A 14739-nucleotide genomic window follows, 5' to 3' on the forward strand; every position below is an offset into this window, starting at 1 on the left:
TAGAAGGAGTTAAAACAAGAATGGTTTTTGATCTTTCGTCATCATCATCGTCATGGTCTCCATGACTGCGATTGTTCTTGGCAAATTTTTCTACCAAAGTGGTTTGCCCATCTTCTGGGCGGTGTCTTTACAAGATGGGTGACCCCAGCTATTATCAATACTCTTCAGAGATTGTCTGCCTGGTGTCAGTGGTCGCATAACCAGGGCTTACGATATGTAACAGCTGCTCATACGACCATCTACCACCTGCTCCCATGGCTTCATTTAACCTTGAACTGCTACACCTTGCCTAAGGGTGATCAGCAAGCTAGCAGAGGGAAGGAGCATCTTAAATCTCCTTTGGTAGAGTCGTTATCTCCATCCGCCACCTGTTCTGATCTTTAGCGTAATTAAAAATAAATTTGCATTCTAGTATTGTGAAATTGCCCGCTGAATTAATACCCGTTCCTGTATGTAATATTCGAGAACCCAAGGATATTCTTGTGTGTTAATGATTCGTGTTTGTGTTTCATTGCAGCCTCTTGCTGGGGACACCTGTGGATCTCAACCTCTGGAGATGGCAGAGAACAGTATCTACTTCTCCCGATCTGAAGGTAGGTCGAGTGGGTTAGCTAGCACTTAGTTATATGAACAACAACACACACAAAATGCTGGTGTAACACAGCAGGCCAGGCAGCATCTATAAGGACTGTCGACGTTTCGGAAGTTATTTAATTCCCGTCATGCCTCTGACTGAGATGAGTCCATGACTCCACTCTGTGGTTTCAGCTTTTCTGTCCATAGATTAGATCATAGAGAAGATTAATTGAATAGTTCATCATGATCACTTGGGTATCTAGAAGAGTTTTTTACTTGATGTGTTTATACATAGTCGATAATTTAACTAAGAGATGCCCTCCCACATGCCCTCTATTTTTCTATCATCCATGTGCCTATCTAAGAGTTTTTTTTAAAAATGTCCCTAATGTATCTGCCTCTCCCTAGGAAAAAGTTTCTGTCTGTTCACTCAGAATCAGGTTTAATCTCACTGGTGTGTGTCATGAAATTTGTTGTTTTATGATGGCATTACATTGCAATGCATAATAATAAAAACTATACGTTACAATAGAAGTGTGTGTGTATATATATATATATATATATATATATCTGGGGTGCCAGAGACGTTTGCACAGCACTGTATTTGTCATTGTGGAGCAGAGAGCCAGTTTGCAAGGCTGGCAGATGCAAGTGATGTTGGGAATGATGAGAATGGAGCACTGCAGGAGGGTGTGGGACAGGAGGCAGGGCCGGAGTGCCAGGATGGGAGGTGGGGTCTCAGGGCGGGGCAGATACCAAAGGGAAAAGCCCTTGCTTGCTCAGTCTGATAAGACATTCTCTCAACGTCCTGGTAAATCTCTTCTGCAGCCCCTCTAAAGCTTCCTTATCCTTCCTTTAATGAGGTAACCAGAACTGAACTCAATACTCCCAAGTGTGCTCTAACCAAAGTTTTATAGAGCTGCAACATTATCTCAAACCACTAACTAATGGAAGCCCCTCAGTAGTGTAGTGGTTAGTGTGATGCTATTACAGGTCAGGGTGTCAGGGAGTTCAGAGTTCATTCCTGGTGTCCTCTGTAAGGAGTTTGTACATCCTTCTGTGGAGTGTGTGGGTTTCCTTCATGTGCTCCAGTTTTCACCCACAGTCCAAAGGAGTGCCGGTTAGTAGGTTAATTTCGTCATTGTAAATTTCCCTGTGATTAGGCTAGGCTGCACAACTTGAAAGGTTGGAAGGGCATGATCTGTGCTGTGCTGTATCTAAATGAAAAATAAATAAATAGACACACCATTCAACTTAACAACTCTATCAACTTGAATGGCAACTTTGAGGGTCTGTGGTATGTAGATTTAATGCTTACTTCATTCTCATTATGCCTGTGACAGATTGGTTTATCCCCCACTCTGCGCCTTCATCTTCCTTTTCTATCCATAGATTATGCTGTTTATTTTCAGGAGAAAATTAATTGTTTAATTCGCTGTGAACCCTTGGACATCTCAAAGGGCTGTGACTTGATGTGTTTGTGTGTAGTTGGATAATTTATCTGAGAGATGATGGTTGAAAAATAATATTAGAGAAGACCCACTTTGTTTTTAGAGTCACAGAATCTGGACAGAGTGCAGAGAAGATCGTGGACAAGAGGGGTATGGAGAGCCATGGCCCTGGTGTGGGTTGATGGGATTAGGCAGAATAACAGTTCAGCGTGGGCCAAAGGGCCTGTTTCTGTGCTGTCACACTATGACTCTATGATGCTACAAGATTTACAAGGATGCTGTTGGGGCTACAGGAGTTGAGTTATAGGGAGAGGTTAGACAATATGGGACTTCATTCCTTGGAGAAATTGGAGACGGAGGGATGACCTTATAGAGGTGTACAAAATCATGAGGCATAGATATTTTTGGAACCAAAAACCAGAGGGCATAGGTTTAGGTGAGAGAGAAAAGGTTTAGGAGGAACCTGAGGGGCAACTTCTAAGGATTTGAAAAATATTAAAGATCAGCTTTATTAGTCACACGTACATTGAAATATACAGTGAACTGCATTCTTTGCATCAACGACCAACACAGTGTGAGAATGTGCCTGGGGGCAGCCCACAAGTGTCGCCGTGCTTCCAATGCCAACATAGCATGCCCACAACTTACTAACCCTGACTAGCCTGTATGTTTTTAGACTGGGGGGAAACCAGAGCACTCGGAGGAAACCCACAAGGTCCCGGGTAAACATACAGACACCTTACATCGAATTGGGGTGAGAAATGTACCCCGATCACTGGCACTGTAAAGCGTTTTGCTAACCACTACGGTATCGGGCCAACCCATGCAGAGGATGATCAGTATATGGAATGAGCTGCCAGAGAGAGTAATTGAGGCAGGTATATTCACAATATTTAAAAGACAATTGGCCAGGTACATGGATAGAAAGGATTTAGAGAATGGGTTTCCAGCATTTCTATGTCTTTGGCCAATAACGTTAAGTAAGGGGTCTGTGGGCCCCCGGTTGGAAATCCTAGTAGAGAGAGATATCGTCAAGTGGAACTGGCTTAGGTTGGCATCTTGATTAGGATGTCATGTTGAAGTTGTATAAGACATTGGTGAGGCCAGTATTGTGTGCAGTTCCTTAGAATGAATGAAAGATCGCACCAACTTGGATGTGCAACCAGCATGCAAAAAAACAACTAACTGTGCAAGTACAACCAAACGGAACAATATTCCTCTAGACCACAGTGCGCCCACAGAACATATAACTCAAACAGCACGTAAAACAAAATATTACCATAAATGAGTTAATAAAATATAATTCAAAATGTATGTTAAGCACAACACAGTTAAACTGTAAACAGTTCTTTGTCCTAGTGATGAGACCTCGGTGGTGGCAGGATATTCATTAGTCTCTCAGCCTGAGGGAAGAAGCTGTTACCCTGTTTGACAGTCCTAGTCCTGATGCTCCTGAACCTCTGTCCTGATGGTTGTGGGTCAAAGAGATTGTAGGAGGGGTGGTAGGGATCCTCAACAATGCTTCAGGCCCTTCATGTATAGGACTAATAGGACCTGCTTGCCTTCTCTGACCCTACTTCCCTCTCTCAACCCGTCATGAAAGTTGGAAGGCATAGATAGAGTGGATGTGAAGAGGATTTTTTTCCCATAGTAGGGGAGTCTAGGATCAGAGGACACAGCCTCAGACTAGAGGGAAATCCATTTAGAACAGAGATGAGGAATTTCTTTAGCCAGAGGGTGATGAATTTGTCTAATTTGTTGCCACAGATGTCCGTGGAAGCCAGGCCGCTGGTGCTTTTAAGGTGGAGGCTGATAGGTTTTTGATTAGTATGGGCATGAAGGGTTACAGAGAGGAGACAGGAGAATGAGGTTGAGAGGGAAATGGATCAGCCGTGATGAAAGAGCAGAAAAGACTTGATGGACTGAATGGCCTAATTCTGTTCATATGTCATATATTCTAATGATATTGTACCCTCTTCCAAATGCCCACTCCATCCTGCCCTGCTGCAAGAATGCCTAGTCTCCTCATCCCTGGCATTATTTTATTCCTTCAAAATAATGAGATCTCTTGTACAAAACCTAGGCTCAGTAGCCTTGTCTCCCGCGGAGAGTTTCATAGTTCTGTAGGGAGGCCACTTGTCCATGCTGTCCCTCAGTAAATCGGTTTATCATTGCCACACATACCGTGGAGAAACCTGCCTTGCATGCTGTCCATGGAGTATGTTCTCTCTGTGACCCTGTAGGTTTCCTCCAGGTGCTCCAGTTTCCTCCCACATTGCAAATGCCTAACAGTTAGTGGGTTAGTTGGTCACATGGGTGCAATTGGGTGCCGTGAATGGCCTGTTACTATGCTGTAATCCTAAGTAAATAAATAGATATTGATAAATAGATAAATTAATAAAAACAAGGCATTATACGGTAAAACAAGTGTGGAGTGTTACAGTTCTAGAGGAAGTGCAGTGCAAGTAGACAGATGTATGGTGCACAGCGAGGTGGCAAAATTCAATTAATTTCCGTGCAGCCTGTTAAAGATTTCAGCTTTATTTGCATCATTTTGGGTTAAATGAAATCAGCGAGGAGGTGCTGAGGAGAAACATATGCCACCATGTATAACCCGGAGATTCATTTTCTTGTGAGCATACTCAATAAATCTCTAGAATAGTAACCACAACAGAATCTAATAAAGACCGATCAACTAGGGTGTTTGAGCAGAGTGCAGAAGACAACAAACTGCACAAATGCAAAAAGAAGTCATAATAAATATCGAGAACACGAGATGAAGAGCCATTGAAATTGAGTTCAATTATATGGCTCCCTGAAAGTGGACTTGCAGGTGGACAGGATGGTCAAGATGACTTCCGGCACTGTGGCCTTCATCAGTCAGGGTAACTAGTATAGAAATTGGGTTGTTATGTTGCAGTTGTAGAAGACGCTGGTGAGACCACACTTGAAGTATTGACTTCAATACTGTTCAGACTTGGTCACACTGCTCTAGGAAAAAATGTCATTAAACTGGAAAGAGCGTGAAGGAGATTTACGAGGATGTTGCCAGGACCAGAGTGACTGAGACGTTGAGCAGGTTAGGACTTTTCCATTGAAGAGTAGGAGAACAAGGGATTGATGTGTATAAAGTCATGAGGTGAATTCTTATTATTTATTGTAATGCCTGCATTGTTTTTGTGCACTTTATGCAGTCCTGTGTAGGTCTGTAGTCTAGTGTAGCTTTCTCTGTGTTGTTTTTTACGTAGTTCAGTCTAGTGTTTGTAATGTGTCATGTAACACCATGGTCCTGAAAAACATTGTCTCGTTTTTACTGTGTACTGTACCAGCAGTTATGGTCGAAATGACAATAAAAGGTGACTTGACTTGACTTATTCCCAGGGTTGGGGAATCAAGAACAAACCAGAAAGTGTAGGTTTAAGGTGAGAAGAAGAGATTTACCAGGAACCTGAGGGACAAATTTTTCACCCAGAGGGTGATCAATGTATGTAAAGAGCTGCCTGAGAAACTGGTAGATTAACCGCATTTAAAGGGCACTTGGACAGGTACAGTACTATGCAGAAGTCTTAGGCACATATATATATAGCTAGAGTGCCAAAGGACATTTGCACAGTACTGTATTTTTCAACATGGACCAGAGATTGAGTTTATAAATCTGGTGGGAGCAAAGGATGTTGGGAATGGCGGGGGTGGAGCGCCGTGGGAGGGGTGTGGGACAGGTGGCAGAGAAGGAGTGCCAGGGGTGGGGGTTGCCATGGTGCAGACACACCCAGCCCTGAGATACCAGGCAAGGTCATTTGATTCCAAACAGTTGGTTTATCGATCATTACAGAATGTCTCTCTGATGTTTCCCACTCCCAATCCACAATACAGACCCATATCAGAATCAAGTTTATCATCACTCACATATGTCATGAAATTTTTTTTTCGCAGCAGTACAGTGCAATATGTAAAATTACTACAGTACTGTGCCAAAGCCTTAGGCAGCCTAGCTGCATACATGTGCCTAAGACTTTTCCACAGTGCTGTACAAGGATAAGAAAGTTTCAGATGGATATGGGCCAAACACTGGCAAATGGGACTGGCTTAGATGGGAATCTTGGATGGCATGGACCAAGCTGGTCGAATGGCCTGTTACCATGCTGTATGGCTTTCCGACTCAGCCCCGACCTGCCTGAACTCTTGCAAGAAATGTCAGTTAAAGCAGTGATTATGTGCATGGGGCAGATTATGTTGAAGATCTCAAATCAGTTGGTGTATTGACTGCCAACCAGAACATTACATTTCTAGTGTAGACAGGAAAATGTGTGTTAATATTTAGTAGTGCCCTGTCTATTAATAGAGTCATGCGCTTGAGTTGTCAGCTTCACGAGCATCTCAGGGTTGAGCAGGCTGCCAACTGAAACACAGCTGAACCCTCTTGTGCTGCATTCAAATGCCCGCAGTGCTGGCACAGTGCCCAGCTCTCTCTCATACCAAGAATCGGCACCTATAGGTTCCTGTCCAGGCTGATTTATCAGTCACGTTCTGGGGGGGGGGGGGGGGGGATGCAATGTTGCTGGAGGCTGCACAGTTAGAGCTGTAGTTGTGTAATTTTGGGGATGAGATGCTAAACTGAGGTTCTGCCGGTCCTTTCTGGTAGAAGTGTAAAGATCCTTGAGCATCAGTTTAAGAAAGGATAAGAGAGTTCTCTTGTATCATGGACCAGTACCTAATCTGCTTTTGTAGTCATGGTGATCTGTTTTGGGATCTTGCTGTGTGAAAAGTAACTTCTGTGTGTCCTACATTTTAGAGTGTGCCTGCAAGGGGAATAAAGTCTTCAGCTTTAAGATGTTCTCAATGCTAGGTACATGGCACTTGATGAATGCAGCTCTCTTCGTGTATCTTTGCTGGTAGTGGTAGCAAGTCTGTACAGAGTCAGAGAGGGCTCTGAAGGCACTGGATTGAAGTACCATTCTGGGTACTCTATGTGCAGAGAGGATTTAAGAGGATGTTGTGAGGATTATAGGGAGTGAGTTACAGAGATGGATTCAGCAGGGTACGACTTTATCCATTGAAGCATAGCGGACTGAGAGGTGATATTAGAGAAGTGCATAAAGTCATGAGGGGCCACTGTTGAGCACATTTACAATGAGTCTGCCACAAGAAATCAGCATCCATCGTCAAAGAGCCTCACCATGCTCTCTTCTCGCTGCTGCCTTTGGGAAGGAGGTGTGGAAGCCTTAGGTCCTACATCTCCAGGTTCAGGGACAGTTATTACCCGTAACCATCAGGCTCCTGAACCAGTGTGGATAACTTCACTCGCCTCAACAACTGAGCCGATTCCACAACCTACAGCCTCGCTTTCAAGAACTCTTAACAACTTATGTTCATAGTTTTATTTTTCATTTGCACGTTTTGTCTTTTGAACATTTGTTGTCTGTCTTTGTGTATTGTAGAAGTTTTTGTAAATTCTATTGGATTTCTTTATTTTTCCTGTGAATGCCCATAAGAAAATGAATCTCAGGGTAGTATTTGGTAACATATATGTACTTTGATAATAAATTTACTTTGACATTATGTTGTTTGCATCAATGGTAGGCACAGTCACAGAAAAGGAATGGGGGCTTATTTTGCTGCTGCTGTTTTGTTGCTTGTTGTGTTCTGTGTTGATCTGCTGAACATTGTGTGTATGACATGTTGGCAACAGAATGTGTGGTGACCCTTGTGGTCGACTCTTCGATGTACGTGTGATAAATAAGTGAATCTCTGTTGACCCAATCCTCCCCCTCACAAGCCATCTATCTCAATAAATCACCTCTCATTCGTCTCAACTCCAACGTATTGCTTAAAATTGTGTGTGGGGGGGAAATTAATCATACTTTGAAACACCATTCTGTGAACTGTCTCCAAAGTTTGTATATTAAGCCATTAATCAAGCCAGACTTGTAGTCAAGTCAAAATAAATTTACTATCAAAGTACATTTATGTTGCAGTATACTACCTTGAGATTCATTTTTTGTAGTCATGCACTGGAAAATAAAGAAATACAATAGAATTTACGAGACAATAAGCTGTGTTTAATAAAGACTGAGCACCATCGACACCCATTAGGTTCATAACAACATCTTTATTTTTATACTTTACTCTCTTGCAATAAAGGCCAATATTCCAATTGATTTTCTAATTATTTACTGAACCAGTATGCTGTGTGTTTTATTCAGTTATAAAACTCATCCCACACTTGCTGGCTTCTTCCCTCTTCCTTTCCAACTCTGATGAAGCATCTCGACCCTAAACATCAACTGTTTATTCCCCTCCATAGATGCTGCCTGACCTGCCGAGTTTCTCCAGCATTTTGGGTGTGTTACCGTGCTTTGCTGTCAAACATTCTTAACAGCACATTCCAGTTGCTAGAACGTGTCCAGCCTAAACATGCCCAATGCAGGCACGGAGCGATATTGTGTTGGGCTACTATGTTTGCGTGTCTGAAACAGTTCCAGTTCAGAGCATTTAAACCATCCATGTGTCAGTTACGTGAAGAGCTTGCCACACCCGTCTCTGCCTTCAGCTAAACTGTACTCAGAATCAGGTTTAACATGGAACCTACAGCACAGTACAGGCCCTTTGGCCCACAATGTTGTGCCAACCTTTTAACCTATTCTAAGATCATTCTAACCCTTCCCTCCCACACGGCCTCCATTTTTCTTTCATTCATGTGCCTAAAGATTTATTGTTGCTGACATTTGTCTTGCAGCAGCAATACAGTGCAAAGATAACTAGAAATGATGAAAATAAGTGAAAAAGGAGTAACAATGGGTACAGGGACTGTTCAGAAATTTGATAGCGGAGGGAGAAGCAAATAAGAGATATGGATCAAATGGACAGCCAGAGGCTTTTTCCCTGGGTGGAAGTGGCTAACACGTGGGGGCATTATTTTGAGGAAAGTATAGGGGGCGGGTGAGTCAGAGGTAGATTTTTTGCACGGAATCAAAATCAGATTGTTGTTTTGTGGCAGCAATACAGTGCAATTCCTAAAATATGCTATAAATTATATTAAAAAAATAAGTGTAGCAAAAATACAGTAGAAATAGTGAGGTGGTGTTCACGGGCTCATTTTCACAGTTAACCTCTTCAGAAAAGAATCGGAATCAAGTTTATTATCACTGACCTATAGAAAAGTACAGCACAGATGCAGTCCCTTCAGCCCATCCAGTGTGTGCCAAACCATTTAAAATGCTCTCCCATCGAGCTGCACTGAAACCATAGTCCTCCATACCACTACCATCCATGTATCCATCCAAACTTCTCTTAAATGTTGAAATCGAGCTCACATGCACCACCTGTATTGGCAGCTCATTCCACACACTCATGACCCTCTGAGTCAAGAAGTTTCCCTCATGTTCCCCTTAAACTTCCCACATTACAGCCTTAGTCCATGGCCTCTGGTTGTAGCCCCACCCAATGCCTGCTTGCATTTACCCTACTTATACCCCTACTAATATTGTATACCTCTATCAAATCTCCTCTCAATCTTTTATGTTCCAAGGACTAAAGTCCTAACCTTTTCAATTATATGATGCGATTTTTTTCTTTTAGTTCTGCATCAAAGATAGAAAAATTACAAAAATAGATGTAAAGGTAGTTAATATTGTTATTCCTATGTTACTCAGCCACTTCCACATGGGAGGAGTTCACATACTGTACAAGCAGGGTTGTTGTTAAAGTCCAGATGAATATCCCGCATGCTGGCGTCTTGGTGTGCTCTGCACTGTCCCTCAATATCAAACACAATAAGTACATTGTGAAAAAAATGCAAAAACAAGATTAATAATGGGTTCATGGACCATTCAGAAATCTGATAGCGGAGGGAAGAAGTTGTGCCTAAATTGCTGAATGTGGATATTCAGGCTCCTGTACCTTTTCCCCCGCTGGTAGCAATGAGAGGGGGGCATGTCTCCGATGGTGACGGTCCTCAGTGATGGATGTAACCCTTCCATGCCAGGTGCAGCACATTGTTTTGTTGATGCCACCTCAAACAGCGTTTCTATCCAATTTGGCTCAGCCGCTCTCACTGGGTTATGAGCTTTATGTTCTCTACAGGGGGGTTGGGGTCTGAGTTACAAGGAGAGGTTGCGTAAAAAGTATTTTATTCCCTAGAACGGGCTGCCAGGATTTAAATGGAGTTCAAGAGGCTTTTGGAAAAGCACATAAAGTTGCGGGGGACTGGAAGAATTTAGATGTATAGTTATATTTTATTGATCCCAAAGGAAATTACAGTGTCACAGTAGCATTACAAGTGCACAGATACACACATATTAGAAAAGAAGCAAGAAAGAATAAAAAAAAATCTCAAAGTTTCACAGGTGGATGTCATCACTTCCCCAGCTAGAGGTTGACTCATTATACAGCCTATTGGCTGAGGGTAAGAACGTCCTCTAGCACTCTTTGGAGCAGTGCAGTTGTCATAGTCTATTATGAAAAGAACTCCTCTGTTTAGCCAAGGTGGCATGCAGAGGGTGAGAAACATTGTCCAGAATTGCCAAGATTTTCCGAGGGGTCCTACCACAGCCTCCAGTGTGTCCAGTTTGACTCCTATAACAGAGCCAGCGTTTCTAATCAGTTTATTGAGCCTGTAGGCATCACCTGTGTTGATGCCATTGCCCTAGCACACCACCATATAGAAGACTGCACTGACGACAGCAGACTGGTAGAACATGTGAAGAAGAGGCCTGCATACTCCGAAGGACCTCAGGAAGTAAAGGCGACTCAGGCCTTCCTTGTACGCAGCCTCTGTGTTGGTGCTTCACTCAAATCTGTCATCCAGGTGCTGCCCAGGTGCTTGTAGGTCCTCACCATCAATAGTAACAGGGAGCAGTACAGGCTTAGTCTTCCTACAGTCCATCACCATCTCCTTTGTCTTACTGATGTTGAGTTGCAGATGTTTCAGCTTGTATCTTTTGACCAAGTCCTCCACCAGGGCCCTATATTCATCCTCCTGTCCTCTCAACTATTGCTGAGTCATCAGAGAATTTCCGCAGATGACATGACTCTGTTGTTGTATCTAATGTTTGAGGTATATAGGGTAGACGGGATGGGAGCCAATACAGTCCCCTGTGGGGCCCCAATGCATCTTATACACAGCTCTGAAGCCACACAAACTGCGGTCTGCCAGTCAGGTAGTGCATTACCCAGGATACAATGGAATTGCCCAATATGCATTGAATGGAGCATTTAACCCAGCAAAGAGGGCTGTATGGCACTTGAGAAATCAAATAAATGTGATCCTCACAGTGCTTCCCTGCTTATCCAAATGGGAGTAGGCTCTGTTCTGCTGGTAGATGACAGCATCGCTGACTCCAACGTGCTGCTGGTAGGCAAACTGCAGGGGACTGAGGGCTGATCTGACGAGGAGTCGGAGGTGATCATGCTTGTCCTGGCGTGTGAAGCCAGCTCTGGGGACTGGGCAGATGAAGATCACCAGTGAGATCCAATGGCCAGGGAACGTGGTGTCGCAATACTATGTGGAGAATGAAAAGCACAGGAGAAGTCGGGGTCAGCCACTGAAACCAAGGAGAACCCCAATTTGTGATGATTGTTCTTACCACGGTACTCAGACTTCTGAAGTTAAGAGTGGAACTGTCCCAGTGCAACAGCTTTTCCACCCCTGCACAGGTTTCCTGTCATTGTTGGACACGATGGACAACCAACTAATGTGGAATCAGAATCAGGTTTAATATTACCAACTATTGTTGTGAAATTTGTTGTTCTCTGGAAGTAGTACAGTGCAGTACATAATAAAAACTGTGAGTTACAGTAAGTGTGTGTATTTTTACACACATATATATATATTTTTTGTGTGTTTTATTGTGGCATTGCTCCTTGAGGATGTCCTATATGCTGGGAGGCTAGTGCCTATGGCAGAGCCGAATGAGTTACCAACTCTCTGCAGCTTACTCCGATCCTGTGCATCCCCCCCCCCCACCGCCCCCCCAATACTAGATGGTGATGCAGCCAGTTAAATGTTCTCCATGGTACATCTGTAGAAATTTGTAGTGAATTTGGTGACATACGAAATATTCTCAAACTCCAATGAAATTTAACTGCTGTCATGACTTCTTTGCAACTGCATCGATATGTTGGGCCCAGGATACAGGCAGTCCCCGAGTTATGAATGAGTACCGTTCCTGAGTCCATCTTTAAGTCAGATTTGTACGCAAGTCAGAACAGGTACATCCAGTATTATTTAGTGTCAGTCAAATGTTTGTCTTAGTATATAGTATATATTTTACCTTTCTATGCATATAAAACACTTAAGAAACGTATGTTTTTCTATAATTAAACCACTGTGTTGTTTAGTAATAATTGTAGCTTTCATCGGGACAGGGCCTTTCACATGCTCCATTATTCTCACTTTATCCTTTACCTGGATCCTTTAAAATTGTTCTGATCGTTGACCGACTGTAGCCTAACGCTTTCCCAATGACTGATGGTGTTTCACTTCTTTCCAATTGCTTTATTGTTTCCACTTCATTTTCAATTGTGATCGTTTTCCGTCAACGGAACAGAAAACTGCAAATTCAGCTGCAGCCGCGGGTCCTCTGCTCCCCCGGGTCCTAAAGTCCACCCGCACTGAGACAGGTTAAATGGGACATGTGGGGCGGTGCTGACTGGAAAAGGGGGTGTCAGGGTGAATCTTGCTAAGAAATATTTAAGCCAAATACAAAGTTACACACTCAACACAGTGTTAACGGCAACAACTTAAAATGGCGGATGGCATCATGATCCGACTTTAAATGGTGGACGGCATTCTTCTTCCTCCATTCGTAAGTACGAGTTCTTCGTAAGTCGGACGTTCGTAACTCAGGGACTGCCTGTAGATCCTCAAAGATGTTGACACCCAGGAACTTGAAATTGCTCACCCTTTCCAGTTCTGTTTCCTGATAAGGACTGCTGTGTCTTCACATGCCTTACCCTTTCTGAAGTCCACAGTCAATTCTGTCATCATACTGATGTTGAGTGCAATGTTGTTGCTGTGACACAACTCAACCAGCTGATATGTCTTGCTCCTGTACGTCTCATCACAGCCTGAAATTCTGTCAACGATAGTTGTGTTTCAGCAAATTTGTATCTGGCATTTGAGCTGTGCCTAGCCACACAGTCATGTGTGTAGAAGCTGGAGAAGTGACCTGGTAGAGATGTATAAGATTGAGGTGCATAGACAGGCTGAAAGCACATCGTATTTTCCCCAGAGAGGGTATACTAATCATTGAGGGGATAAGTTTAAAATCAGAGGCAAGCCATTTAAAAGAGACATTGTTCATACAAAGGCTGATGCGTGTTTGGAATGTGAAGTAGTAGCACTTTAGCACCATTTAAAAGTCACCTAAGTAAGTAAATGTTTTAGAGGGTTTTGGGTCAAATGTGGACGGATGGGACGAGCTGGCTGGACAACACAATTGGCGTAGACGAGTTGGGCCGAAGGCCTGTCTCTGTGCTGTATGACTAGGACTGGAATATAAAACCAAGGATGTAATGCTGAGACTTTGTGAGGACTCACTTTGGAGTATTGTGAGCTGTTTTGGGCCCCACTATCTCAGAAACGATGTGCTGACATTGGAGAGAGTTCAAAGGAGGTTCACGAAAATGATTCTGGGATTGAACAGCTTGTCATGTGAGAATTATCTGATTGTTGTGGGTCTGTACTCACTGAAATGCAGAAGAATGGGGGAGGGGGAATCTCATTGAAAACGATCGAATGTTGAAAGGCCTTGATAGAGTGGATGTGGAGAGGATGTTTCCTATAGTGAGGGAGTCTAAGACCAGAGGACACAGCCTCAGAATAGAGGTATATCCAGAGATGAAGAGGAATTTCTTTAGCCAGAGAGTGGTGATCCTGTGGAATTTGTTGCCACGGGCAGCTGTGGATGCCAAGTCAAGTATTTTTAAGGCAGAATTTGATAGGTTCTTGATTATTCTGGGGCATGAAGGGAGATTTGGGCAGAGAGGGAAATGGATCAGCCATAATGGAATGGTGGAGCAGGCTCGATGGGCTGAATGGCCTAATTCTGCTCCTATTTCTTATAGTCTGGATTTACTATTGACCATCTTATTTTTATAGCTATATCTTTCTTCTTCTGACTCAAACGTAGTGGTTAGTGTAAAACTATTACAGTCCTAGCGACCTGGGTTTAGTCCACATGGGTTCAGGGGCCTGATGGTTGTAGGGTAATAACTGTTTCTGAACCTGGTCATGTGGGACCCAAGGTTCCTGTACCTCCTGCCCGATGGTAGTAGCAAGAAGAGAGTATGGCGAGTCCTTGGTGATGGATGTTGCTTCGCTGCGAAAGCGCGGGTTGTAGATGTGCTCAGTGGTGAGGAGGGTTTTGCCTGTGATAGATTGGGCCGTATCCACCATTTTCAGTAGGCGTTTTCATTCCCAGAATTGGTGTTGCTGTACCATGCTGGATGCATCTCTAGAATCTGCATCTCTACAAGTTGGTCAGAATTTGCTATATTGCGTACATCCTTTTGATGTGAATCATTCTTGCTCTTAAACATCTATAACTGCTTTTATTTATTTATCTAATTTATTTGCTTGCTTGTTTGTTCATTCTTTTATTTAGAGACTCAGTGTGGAACAGGCCTTTCAGGCCAAACAAGCCGCACTGTCCAGCAACCCACCTATTTAACCCTAGTCTAATCACGGGACAATTTGCAATGACCAATTAAG

The 14739-nt window shown here is 43.3% G+C and overlaps 1 protein-coding gene across 2 annotated transcripts in view; it reads left to right on the plus strand.

Moving 5' to 3' along the window:
• Positions 1 to 14739, plus strand: part of dok1b (docking protein 1b) — a 101421-nt gene that overhangs the window by 77340 nt on the left and 9342 nt on the right. For both annotated transcript variants that reach the window (XM_073042088.1, XM_073042087.1), the window contains exon 3: positions 518 to 593. In XM_073042088.1, coding sequence (XP_072898189.1) covers positions 518 to 593 — 76 coding nt within the window. The remainder of the gene's footprint in view (positions 1 to 517; positions 594 to 14739) is intronic.

The sequence above is a fragment of the Hemitrygon akajei genome, chromosome 4 (assembly GCF_048418815.1).
Source record: "Hemitrygon akajei chromosome 4, sHemAka1.3, whole genome shotgun sequence".
NCBI lineage: Eukaryota > Metazoa > Chordata > Chondrichthyes > Myliobatiformes > Dasyatidae > Hemitrygon > Hemitrygon akajei.